Raw genomic sequence first — 13,836 nt, forward strand, 5'->3', positions numbered from 1 at the left:
CAAGGTCAAAAGGCTTTTGCTTGGTGTCCTGCAGTAGTTTAACAATGCGCAACAATGCATGTCTGTCGGCGCCATTTTTACAAAAATAATTACTCCTGGCCCACTTACAATTTCCACAATTGGATTGTATTGGCAGCAGCTACAGGGGGTGAAGAAATAGACATATTTTCCCTTTAGTGAGCAGTTTAATCGATGCTTTCCTTTATGGCTCTGTCGGGTTGTACTGTATGTCACCCGGGGTTTATCTTTTTTTTTGGGTGGCAGATAGATCATAGTCACCACCCTCTCTTTCCCCGACATTCTGAGGTTTGTAACTTGCACAGAGATGCTTACGAAGGCAGAGGTAGAGGTGAATGCATATTTCTATCTGAACACTAAATAATCGTGGGAGTGTTTTGGTAAAGTTGGCGGGAAGAGAGATTGAGTCATATCATATTTTAAGAAACTGGCTCGAGGTGGGTCAACTTCAGATTTTCATGTCTGTTATCTGGCCTAAAGACGAGGAAGTGAACATGAGCCAGACTTTTACGCTGTAGAGACAGCTGAGTCACCTAAAACATATTTTTTCTTCTCTGTCTCCTGATTCTAGTTAAATGTTGAGGCCTATATCTGGCTTTCAGTCTGCATTTAGTTAACATTATTTTTAACAACATGAGTCAATTCGTGCACCCTCTAACACTGTTGTTGAGTCTTTATGAAGAAAAATTATGCAACATCTCGATTCTTTCAGAATTTAGTAGTCTTTTGCGCCACAATCTGCTATAATTTGGCAAATCAGAGGCAGAAGAGCAGAGTTTTATTTCGAGGGGTTTATTTGCCTGTCCCTTTCAAGAATGAACTTGCCATTGGTGTACAACTGTCATGTCAGAGATACATGTTCAACCAGCCCTTGCAGCTTGCCCTATTAGGATAATTAGATGCATGGCATTGACAGCACAGAAATGACACAGTGAGACTTTGGTATTATACTTCACACGATGGTCACGGCTGGTGGTGTTCTGCCTCTTTTATGCCTATGATACTACTTCAGAAAATGGCAAAATCACCGGTGTGTAATGGGCTTATTGTATACAGTTTGTGTGCAAAGCTCTAGTATGTCGCTTTAAAAACATCCAGTTAGGAATGTAATGTAGTGCTTAACTCTTTGTACTAACTAAGTTGTCATGATAACATTTCTGTGTTTCAATGTAATATGGACAAAAGGCAGAGGCTGAACATGTCATTGTTGGTCTCAACTGCAAGAAGGCCTTGAGGTGTGTGCGTGTGTATGGACAAGAAGTTTCCCTACAATGTTCCTCTCACCTAAGGAGCTTGCAGTTTCCAATCTGAGTTGTGAATGCTTGGCAGGCTTTCACTTGCCAGAGGATAACAAGCAGCACAATTTTCAGTCTCTCTGCCACGGAATTAGCCCCATGGCTTCTCTTCTCTGTTCTTCTTGTGAGTGTGGAAGAAAAAAAAGAACTGGGAGACTTTTTTTTGTTTTGTTTTTTATAGTGAGATTGTAATGCCGCATACTGTATGTAAATGTGGTTATACGGTGCCTTAATGAGTGTTAGATTTGTCCCACATGATGTGCATTTCATTTAGCAGTAGGATGTGATTCTCGCTTGACATGGAGGAGTCTTCAATAGATCCAATATCAATTCTTTTTAACTACACAAAGCAAACTCTACTTGACTTCTCCATTGTCAAAACCTGGTACTTTTTAGTACCTGTTCAGCCAGGGATCTGATCTGACCTGATCTGTTCCTGCTAAGCTGATTCCATATGCATGACCACTGCTGGCAACTGGTTGATGAACAACTAATTTTCCAGGTAGTTTTTCACTCCACACTTTTGCTCTCAGTCTCCTCCTGAACAAAATTTGTCTCCTCAGCATAGCTGAGCTGCCTGTTCTGTATCAAATTGGCTGTCCCGCTGAAACGTACAACACACAGTAAAAAAAACATGGCGGTATGGTGGACGAGTGGTTAGCACAATGCAACTTTCGCAAATTAACACATGTGATTTGTGATAAAAATCTGTTTTTAGACTTACTGAAGATGTTCACAGAATTAGACGTGGGCCTGGGGCAGCCTTGCAAAACCTACGTCAGCGGTGGGTGTCATACTTACTACGTCACAGCTTCATCTTAACAAGTTTGTAAAACACACAAGTTCTCCTGGCTTCTAAGGGGAGATCACAAACTACTTGAGTACCACTCAACACTTAAGGTCAAGGCGGCGACTCTTGAAATTTATGAGCAAATATGAGGGTGGGTCTTTCTATCAGAAAAATTAATGGGTAGCACCTAGCTGATCACTTGGGGTCACGGACCAGCAATCTTCCTCAAAGCCTGGGTGCGGTTAATGTGTTATTTCGTGCTTCACACTTGAGAGAAATCTTTTTTTTTTTTTGACACCTCACACCATCCCCTTTACCTTTGCTTTGCTACGTTATGGATCCCAGGGGCACGCCGGTGCGCAGATAGCTGTGTGACAGTGTTTTAAATGGCAGCTGCATCCCTTGGGAGAAAGTGTAAATCTTAACACAAGACCTAGACAAGGGGAGCGTGTAGGCACACAAAACACCTTTCTTGGCGTTAATAAATTACTGTCCTAAGGGCCTCTTCAAATGCATTCACACCGATATAGAATCAGCTGTTTCTTTTTTAACTGCAACATAATCCAACTGAACACAAATCCGAGGCAACAAAACCACATTGATGTGTCGCTCTTGTCTTATTGGTCAAATGTACAGGTTGACCATTATGAATTTTTTTGATTGTGTGGAATTGATTGTTGATTTAAAAAACAAAAATGAAGCACACTACTTGGCTGCAGCCAGCATAGATGCTGTTGTTTCAGTCTGAACTAGTAGTTTGTTGCCTAAAGAAGATAAATGTGTTGTCAGCTGTGGTAAATTGATCTAAATCCATAAAGACCTCTGCTACTATTTTGAATCAAAAATATGACAATGGCATAGACGTTTTTTTTTTCATGTCCCTTTAAGGGCTCCGTAACTTTCCATCATAAACAATCAAGGAATTAGGTTTATTTTCTGCATTGACTTTTAAACAGCTTGAATAAAATCAGCATGAAGCAAAATTAGGATTTGATGCCATTATGCCGCTAAAGTTCATTATGTAGGTTAGATCTGTAACCAAGTTCCATTCATATGGAATACAAGGCATTAGTGTTAAAACACCCTTATATTTAAAATCAAAGTAAAGCTGATTATGAGGACCGGCAGTCCAAATGATGGTAACCAACATGATTCCACGTGAATTAAGAAAAATAAGAGGTTTACATAGAGTTGAAATGCGAGTATAACCATGCATCGATAAGCTCCGTGTACTAAACATATACGGAGTATGTGAAAACATGCTGATCTGAATGTGCTACATTTTGGCGCGAATATTGATTTAAAACAAACATTACTGTGTGAGCAGGCAGTTGGATTACGGGGCTGACCTCATGATACAACAGTAAATTGGAAGAGATTGACTAGGTCCGATGTCATGTCAGCCATTAAACAGATGCGACCTGAAATAGAATGACTTTTTACAGCCTTCCCAAATAATCACTTTGTAGTGGAGGACAGACGCGACAAAGGAAAGGACACCTTCCAGCAAACACAGCTCCATACTTTTATTTTTCTTTAGTGCTCTTTGCTAAATTCTTCATCCGCCTTTGACAGAGCCATTTAGTACAAGGGTAAGCTTGATTATTATTATTTTTTTCCCTCACTATAATTTTAGCCGATTGACTGTGCTAGCTGTCAGCCTCCGGGACACCTGCAGTGATGCTTTGTGCCTTGATGCTGTTTCAAAGTTGACAGCTTATCAAGAAGAGTGACAGGTGCTGCGGAGGGAATTTGACCGCATCTATGGTGGAAGGCTGAGTTGTAGCAAGGGGGAAGGGTTTGAGAAACACACCTCTAGTCAAAGAAGCATATTAGAACATTTATAAAGCTGCTTCGATAATGTTTTTTTAACAGATGTCAAAAAGTGAGTGGCATTGTTTCTCCTCAGTTTCATGCGCTCACTTAAAAGGATTGGATGGGAGGTAAGATCCGCTTCAATGTTAGCTTTGCAATCAACTACCCCATTGAGCAATCAGCACATCCGTAAGGAAGGTTTGGCATTTGAATGTGTGTGAGCTTCATTTCACATAAAACTGGGGAACAGGAAATGGTGCTGCTTTTGCCTCAGATGTTTTCTTTTCTTTTGAATTGTTGTCCGCAAAAAAAAAAAAAAAAAATCACCACCGGGCTACAGTAATCAGAAGGGTCTGTGTGGGGCATTTGCACTCAGCACTTTCCTTTGCAAGCCGATGCCAGATGAGAATGAAAGGCGTGATTGCAAAAAGGAGCATCACAGAAGTGTGTCACCCCAGGAAATATGGTCTTTTCATAAAAATGGGCTTTTTGGAGGAGAGAAATGGCTGGCATTTTTTCCCCCGATTTTAAAGTGACCCGTGAAAAAGGATGCAAAGTTAGAAAACCTTTCACAACTAAAATGCTGCACTAACATTTTTGTGCTGGTAACAAAACAAAACACATATTGTGCTTTATTGTCCGACGCCCTCGCCGCTCCACTGGCTTTTTGCACAACATTGCTTTCGGGCTGCTTTTGAGGCCAATTTGCCAGGGTTGCAGTGGACAAATGTGCAAAGGTGCACCGCACAGACACTTAAGAATTAATCACCTGACCGGAGGAGAAACATTTGCAATGTAAAGATACACAAGTGGCGACAAACTTTTAATTGTCTTCCATCTGGAGCTACAGTATAGTTGTTAATACAGTGTGGACATGGTTTTACAACTACAATTGATTTGTTTTGCATGTAACATGCAAAACATCTGAGTGTGCAGAAGACCTCTGAGCTGTAGGTGCACAACACTGGTTGTCACCATCATGCAAAGAGCACTGTACCTATGTGGAGGAGGCTCGGTTATGTTCAGGGGCTTGTTTGTTACATCTGGTACAGAGTGTCTTAAATCTGCGTAGGCTACAAAGAAATCTCAAGACTAGCAAGGCCTTCTGGAGAAAAATATGCAGCCGAGTGTTAGAAAGACTGGTCTCAGCAACTAAATATTGAATTAAGGTTCCTATAAATTTTTTCCAAGCAGTTTTAGTAACTCATTCACTGTATCCAACTGCTTACTGCCAGTGACGTATATATTCGTCAAATATATTTTTCAACAGGGAGGCGTGGAAGAGAGTCTAGCCCAATTTGCTTGTGAGATTCAGGTTTTTATACCACCGTAATGGCTAACAGATCCCTGTAGATGGCACCATATGCATAGCTTCGGATGTGAGATCAGCACCGCTTTTGAGATTAGGGGTGACTCTTGGCGATTATGAGGGAAATAAATGCCAACACGGAAGTTGGTAAGTTTAGGCACCTTGCTTGTTTTTTTTTAAATTGTAAAATAATATTACATTTTGAATCTTTGTATATATCATCCAAAAGCTTTTGTACATGTAAAGGCTTCATCCCTGATAAACAGCTTGCTCCTTACAAGTGGTACTGTGTGAAGATAAATAATATTAACAGGATTGGAGCAGGTTCATCCGTTAAAATCATACTCTTTTGGTACATGTCCAATAGAATACCTCGTGCCATCTACAACAATTCATACTTTCTCTTTCAGCAAACAAGAAAGAAAAACTTCAGCGTGGCAACATGAGACTTGCGCTTTCTTATTTCTGCAGCTTCCTGTCCTGTGAGGTCTCTTCAGATTCATCACAGTGGACGGCAAGAGTAATGACGGCGTGAGAAAACACAGTCCACTTGGGACCTGTACTACATCATTCAATTTTAACACCCCCTTTGTTTCGCCCTAACTGCAACATCCGGGTTCAGGATGAGGCATTTACAGAGATGACAGATGCACTATGGTCGAAATCTTTTTTTTTTTTCAACCTGAGGGAAAGTAGGCTTTGAATCACATTCACAATGAAAGACACTTGCTGTGCAGCTGCTGTTGTCTTTGTGTCTCGTGGCCCAGACCAGAATTTCCAGACAGATGTGCATCTCCCCCCTTATTTTACTAGCGATGTAACACAAAGCAGCGGTGGCCTTCTGCTAATGAATGTCGAATCAAAAGCTGACCTATTTAGAACGCCGAAGCGCGGTAACCCCTGCCACATCTCAAGTGAGATAGATCCCCGTGCAGTATGACAGACGGAATGAATCCAACATGGTCAGAATGGTTGCATTACCATTTTTTTTTTTGTCATCTAATAGTGTCTTTACCCAATATTTCTTAAACATTTTCAGAAAAAGTACCACTTAACCAATAAATCTGCTTCTGATTTGGGCTCTTGTGCACAATTTCCCTTTTGAGAGTTTGTCAAAGTACGAGCCCCGGAATTTGCCCAAAATGACCGACTTCCTTTTATACAGTACAGACGTGTCCAACGGATTTCATGTCAACTAATGAAACTGGTGTTAGTGGCTAATTTTATTTTTAATTTACTTTTCCGGAGACCCTATTTATCATTATGTTTGGTACTACTCAAAGAAATACATTTATACCAGGATACACACGGTTGCCGACATAGTTGAGTTTCCAGGCCTGCTCAGGCCCCCAAAAAAGGTGATTCAGTCGTCGGTAGAGTTGTCATAAACACAGCCATTCTTTGGATGGCATTTACCCTGGCTTGTTCCAGTGACTCACGAACCACACTTAAAGATCCACCACTGTCTTAACCTTACTGTTAATTAATACCTCTTTAGTGCCAATCCAAAATGAGGTTTGTTGTGTTTGTGAAGTTAACATTTTTGATCAGTTCTGCAATGGATCGAATTACAAAGTGAAACAACTGAATTGTGACATTGAAGGGTAGTTTTGTCTTCCTGCTGTCAGCTGCACTTGTGTAACTTCGAAGAGGCGGGAGGTGCAGCAGTGGCAGTTTGGCGCTCAACTGACTAGGAAAGATGCTTAAAATAAATCAAGATCAAAAAGCTGACAGCCTACACCATGTAAGGGGGTTAGTACTGTCGAGAATCCATTTTTTTTGTTATTTTTATTTTTTTGTTACAACTGGATATACAGGAAATATATATATACAGGATACAGAAAAGCCCAGCATTCTACAAAATGTGTCTTCAAGATTTTTTAAATTATCTCTGAAATTAGAATAGCGTGCTGTTTATTTTAAGAAAATAGAAAAAAAACTCAGTCTCATAGTGGCCGTCCAAATGTTTTTGTTTTTGTTTTTCCTCTTGTCCCCTCTCACGACTCCCTCAGCCAATGAGTAGTGCCAAGGATATTCCAGTGACTTGACATCAATGCAAGATGCACATTGGCACATATGCCACAGGCTGATTGGAAACTACACATACGAAAAAACAAAACAAAACAGCAGCTGGCCTCACTTTTTTGGCAGAAAGTGGAATTAACACATTGTCTCTGCTACATTGATTGTTGTCGCATTATTAACAATGTCAAATTTATGCTAAGCCTTGCTCAAGTCACAAACCTCTGGAAGGAGCAGGCTTGTGTCACTGAGACGCCAAAAGATGATTCCTCCCACTGTCCTCAATTTACCTCATTGTCTTGCAGAAAAGAAGAAAAAAGACCTCAATTAAAGATTGATGTCACTGGATGTTAAGTGCAGCTCTCAAGGCTGTAAAGTATAAGAATTGGTTGCAGGGCCCGGTGTATTCGTGCATTACGCCATGCATTTTGTATATGCTACAAAGCATCATGCCAACCAGAGCAAGAAAAAGCATGTGGTCACGTTGCACACTTATCACAACAAGTTTAACATTTACAATTGTCGCCCCAGAGCCTTTTCAGAGCAGGTCTGGGATGATAAATCACACACACTCCACTCCACAAGATAATCACTCAGGATAATCATTTAGAGACATCCAACAATCTGAGTTTTGCTGACTTTGATCGGATGAGAAAAAAAAATGCTCAAATTAGACCCGATTATCATGGGTGTGTTTGTGTGCACACCACACCACAGGATAATCGATCAAGATAATTATTTAGAGACATCTAAAAATCGGGCCTTTGTTGACTTTTATCCTACGAGAGAAAAAATGCTCGTAAGGTCTGATTATTAGTATGTGTGTGTCCCACTTAGCAGACCCCAAACCATAGAATAATCGCTTTCGATAATCATTTATTATCAGTATCATTAGCAGTATGTGTATACCTTGCTTAACACCAAAAGAGAATTGCTCAGCATAATTATTTTAAGACATCTGACAATCAGATCATTGGTGACTTTGATCAGGAGAGAGGAAAAATGCTCCCATTTCGATTAGTGCCTTGTATACACCCCGCTTTAGTTGTTGGTCCACTTTTTTTCCTTTATGGAAACACCATCGATGTTTCCAAATACTTTTACACTATAATATCAATCAATCAGTGCATGCTATCTGAAAAAATAAATAATAATAAATAAAAAAACACACACAAAATAGGAGCAATCTTCTTGCTTTTTGGCAACGGTTGCTGCCAGATCTCCTCCGCTGCAGTCACACCGGGTTTAAAATAAACTGTTATTCGTTACTTCCAATCTGTCACCTCTGCGCCCGGAGCGGTCGCACGGCGTCAAGCTTTCAGGTGCTTTCAGTCCTCTAATCCGTGCGGCAGTGAGGCGCCGCTGTCAGATGCTGGCCCACGTGACAGACAGACAGACAGACAGACAGACAGGCGGCGAGGGCCGAGGTGTGACGGCTGGTGTCGACTCCGTGTCAGCCTTATGATGAATTGCCTCCGCCGCAACTGAACCGATTGTTCTGTCAGCGTCTCGAGTGCACGTGAACCAATTTGCAGCGTAACTGACTTGCCCCGTCTTTTTGTTTTTCATTAAGGATCCCGCCTCTCGTAGATCTCCATGTTCAGTTGCGGGGAGCCATAGAGCTGCACGGAAATATGGTGGCACATCTATCCTCGCAGAACCACAAATAAGTAACACTGCAGGGCTGATTTATTTTATTTTTTTTTCTGTTTTTTTGTTGTTCTTGTTGTTGAACATTTACACAGATTACCGGACAATCAGACAAGCACAGTATGGGACAAGCGGCGAGTACAAAACACAAAAACAAACCAACAATACAAGACAAGACATAACAAGGTACCTGGGATGGTGAATTTAGTTGTGCTAAGGGATGCTGAGCACATTGAAGGGTTGTGAATTTGTTGGAGAGAGAGAAGAATGGAAAACAAAAAACAATTTTCCCCATTGTCCCTGTAAACTAAAAATATGTCTTAGATTTATCACACTGCAAAGAAGAGTGTTGTTACCAACACTGCCAAAATTAAATTAAAAAAAACCCCAAATAATATAAAACGAAGCTTCAAAATCGTCAAACATCAAGCCATTGTCTTCGCTGTCAGACGCTAAATGTACTGGATGCTACTTTGTGTAGCATCTTTCTTGTGCCTAAACATAACTACACGTTTGAGCTGTGAAAATAATATTCCACACTGTTACAACGAGGCACTCTACAGTGGCGATGCCATCCAGAAGCCCGGTCCACACAATGGCTGTCAATTCTGCGTGACATGCATGCACTCACGGCGAACAACAAGGCACTTTAAAGCGGTTGGAGGAGAGAGTGACGCTGACGCTGACAATCTCTGATAGCTCTCCCATGACCCCTGACCAACACTGTCTAACTGCGGGGCAGTACCAGAATACAGTTGAAGTCCAGCGTTTATGAATCTGGAATAGAAGTTTCTTAGATTTTAGTAGGTTTATTTTCAGCATTATAGGAGAGTTTGGTTTGTGAAAATGTTGGAAATCCATTTTATTTCTGCTGTATTGTTCTCATGTAGCAATAAAATGAAGAAAAAAAACCTGAGTTGACTGTGTTAATTATTTTATGATTGAATTGCGGTGTGATATTGTGTCAATGTTGACAAGAATAATTTGAAACATCACTGAAATTATGCTTTTTTTTGTCCGCTTACAGCTCAGATGACTACTATGAATATGGACAAGGCGGTGAATCGTATGAGTCGTACGGTGAGGTTATTTTTTATTATTTTATTTTTTTTGACAAAAAAATGTCTGCTTATCAGCATCTTGTCTGCCCTTGTGTCGCTCACCCATGTCCGCCAGCTACTGCTATTTTACTAGTTGACTTTTTCCCCCTTAAGTTACAGATTGAATAATATATTATAATGGTATGACTTTTTATCATAAAATTCTGACACTATAGCACAATGTTTGCTATGCTCTAGTAATATATATATATTTTTAGTAAATTTCAAACCACATTATTGTGCCCGGGGCGGCTTTTGTCCTCAAGCAGCAACTTTATTCTACAATCCCAATTCCAAAGAAGTTTTTTTTCTCATTCATTTACAACAACATTATTGTCCTGCTTCCATTTTTTCCTCCCAAGCATAAGCCATAATGATACCATACATCAAAATATCGATAGTTTTTCGTGCCCTTATTTGCTACAATGTTAGACTTGTGACTCCTGCGGCTTAGTTTAGTTTCAATTTTGACCACTCTTTGGCACTGTGGTGAAAAACCTTTGTTGTATCATTAAGTGTTTAGTAAACATTATATATCTATTTTTAGTCAGAGCGATTAGCAAACAACTTTCCAACTTTACTGGCCCTGTAATCAAAAAAAGCACGCAAGTTTAGCTCGTTAGTATTTTGCATGGCGCCACATAAGATAAACCTGCCAAGTGTTTTACTTTATTACCTCGACATGGGTCACCCAAAGGGCGACAGCTCAAAGAAAGCAGATAACGGCGTCCATGCGGGGGCCTATCCTTGGTTTCAAAACCCAAGGTTAAAACGGTGTATTTCTTCAAAGTGACACTCAGGCGAAAGGGTGACAGGTTTAATTAAGGGGTATCGGCTGTGTGCTGCCAGCAGCTTGTACACAGAGGAGAGGGCGGGGGGAAACACACACACAAGCCTTGGTGAGTCTGAGCTACAGGGGAAGTCACAGCACTGGCTCCAGATCAGACAAAAAGGTGCCATCGATAGTGCCACTTTCACACAGAGTACCCACGGCTGATCTGGGCTAATGGTAATTGTGACCATTTTGCTAGAAGCCTCTAAACGGGCCCTTTTCAAGTTTGACTTTTGATCGTCTCGTTCAATTATCTGAGATGAGTCATCCCAGGTATGAGTCGAGTCAGTGGGCCGTCTTCGGAAGTGTGAAAGGTTTGGATTTTTGAATGTTTCAGCAACTTTGCAATCCTGTCTAATCAGGTCAAGAAGAGTGGGCAAACAGTCGCGGCAAGGCGCAGTCAGCGAGGACGATCAAGGGAGCGTACAGAGAGCAACCGTACTCCAGATACTGAACTGTGTCATGGCCTACGCCCGAGTCTTCGTGGCAGTTCCAACCCAAGTAATGGATTTTTTTAATGGATGTCCCCACACTAAACTGCAGAATAATTAAAAAAAAAAAAAAAAAAAAAAAAAAAAATAACACATCTAAAGAAGGACTTTGAATGTGTGAAATCTGGTTGTAAAAATGGAAGCCCCCAGCCCCTCAAAAAGGAATATTGGAGCTCCACTGAAAAGTAAAAAAATATATATATTAAGGAAATAAAATCGTAATATCATTACGACACTGAAGTCACGCAAAAACAAAAGTTTTAAAAAGTCATAATATTACAATAAGACTGTCCCCCGCCATGCACAGTTGGATCGACGCCCCCCCAAAAGGTTTATCATTGCCACAAGATGGCAGCAAAGCCCTACTAATGAAGCTCCTCAACTCACTTCAACATAATTCCTTTGCACCAAGATGCCATAAGATGGCACAAAAGAAATATTTCCATATTAGACAAGTTTTGGCCTGAGCACAAAAACAATGAATTGATGAAATGTTCTGCAAATAACGAAGTGTAACTGCCTCATGATCTCGCCACACGTCTCGTCTGTAGACAAATACAGTGCAGGTCAGCCTTTGGTTAGCGGAGGCCGTGACTAGAAATATGCTTTGGGCAGTACGTAAAACTTTTAATTTAAAATGACATCATGAGAATACTGATGCAGCTCGCAAAAAAAAAAAAATAGCCTAACCTCATATGTCGGACACTCATAAACTGACCCTACCCCTGTATTGTAGTAATAGTACGATACAGTATTTTGCGAAAACAAAATTCCAACACTAACTTTTTTCCCCCCTTAATGTTGTGACTTCTTGTAATATCATAACTTTGTCTTGTGAAAAAAAAAAAAACTGCAACACAAGAAATTTTCCTCACCTTTATCATCACATCATAACTTTTTCTTGATAAATTCCAGCTATGTTACTGCACTAGTTACTTTTTTATTTTTTTCCCCTAAAATGGTGTCTTTATTTTCATAATATTTTCTTCTTTTCGGTGTGGGCCTCACACTGTTCTGATAACAAGAACTTTGCTCCTGCTGGGTCATACAACTCAGGATCCATCCTTCTCTCCTGACAGAAATCAACAGACATAAATCAATTTGTTTTTCAAGTTTGTCTCTCAGCTATGTAAGGGGGACGAAGAGTTATTTTCATTCATGTAGTAGTCGCGGTGAGCTATCGCCATGGCCGCCGGGTGCAACTTAATGTATCACCCTCGATATACTTCTTGGTTCATCGCTAAAGATGTAATGGGTAGTACTAGGACGTGCGGTATTGTAGATATCTTTTTCTCGAGGAGTAAGTGGAAATGTGTCCCTTGTAATATATGCATTTTCAAAAAAAAAAAAAAAACATAAGTCATACTGTATACACATTGTATTGCTGTCTCCTAATTTTTGTAAGATACTAGTACGTCAGTGTTAAAGGGCTTATGAAAGCATGGCGTGCAATGTGGATGTTGTCAGCTGTTTTGTTCATTATACAATTGTGTTAATAAACCTCTTCTTTAATGCGTCTAATAAATAGGATTTTAACATCAAATACACAAATCTGCAAAATAGTCCACAGGTTTTGTCGTTTGTGATTTTTAGGTTATTGTTTTTTATTATTTTTAAATGCGCTTAAAAGGGTCATTTTGACATCATTATGGAACAGAAATTCTAAGGCCTAATTATGAACTTGAGTAACTCATATGCTTGTGAATATGTTCCCTTTCCCCCCTCAAGTTCGACTTGTTGAGCTTATATGGATTTTTTTATTATTATTTATAATTTTTTTCATTTTGAGCTCATATAAGCCCTTTAATATTTCCCTCTTGTCAATGCTGAATAAACTTTTGAGGAAAAAAAAAAAAAGCCCTGGTGTTATTGACTCGATAAAATCCAACTTTAATTTAAACTAAAAGGCAGACAGAGAGGAGATAAAACAACAGCAAAAAAAAAAAACGTTGCATGATATTAGAGATTTGACTTGGTGGGGAACGCCTCCTGCTGAGATTTTGAGGATTTCGCGCCAGTGCCGTTGCCTCTCCTCTCTGTTTGTCCGTAAAATGACGAGCAGCATCCGTAAACACGCATTAACTCTGTGAGTGTTTACCCTGACAGACATGGCTCGTAGCCCTGCATGAAGGCCTCCTCGACACCCGCTCAGGCCAGTTCACGTTCCCCGGCTGGGGAATTGCATCTCTTCCTTTTCTTTTCCTTTTTTATTGCTCTTTCTGCTCTACTCCATGCGGTCCATGTGGCCCTGGCCCAGTCGTTTAAAGAGCCTGCCTTTGCCCCGTCCGTTAGAGACTCTAAATGACCCCCAGCTGACCTCAGCAGAGGGAGGATGGCAGTAGCTGTTTAAAAAGACCACCGCCCCACAAGGTAATACAACCAGACCCAGATTAACCTCTCGCCTAACATAGTTGCACATAAACCCTCTATAAACTTAAATGTAACGTGTTTATCCTGTCTGTGTCTAGGCCGCAAAGCTGAGAATAATTAGCTATCTTTAACAAGAAATGTAAA

At 40.4% G+C, this 13,836-nt stretch overlaps 1 protein-coding gene across 1 annotated transcript in view; it reads left to right on the plus strand.

Annotated features, from left to right (window-relative positions):
- The window catches only part of khdrbs3 (KH domain containing, RNA binding, signal transduction associated 3), an 80,340-nt gene extending 66,920 nt beyond the window's left edge, over positions 1 to 13,420 (plus strand). The window contains 2 exon segments of the mRNA XM_061665351.1: positions 9,927 to 9,979; positions 11,194 to 13,420. Coding sequence (XP_061521335.1) covers positions 9,927 to 9,979; positions 11,194 to 11,285 — 145 coding nt within the window. The 3' untranslated portion in view covers positions 11,286 to 13,420.
- The last annotated feature ends 416 nt before the right edge of the window (positions 13,421 to 13,836 follow it).

The sequence above is a fragment of the Phycodurus eques genome, chromosome 20 (genome assembly GCF_024500275.1).
Source record: "Phycodurus eques isolate BA_2022a chromosome 20, UOR_Pequ_1.1, whole genome shotgun sequence".
In the NCBI taxonomy this organism is placed as follows: domain Eukaryota; kingdom Metazoa; phylum Chordata; class Actinopteri; order Syngnathiformes; family Syngnathidae; genus Phycodurus; species Phycodurus eques.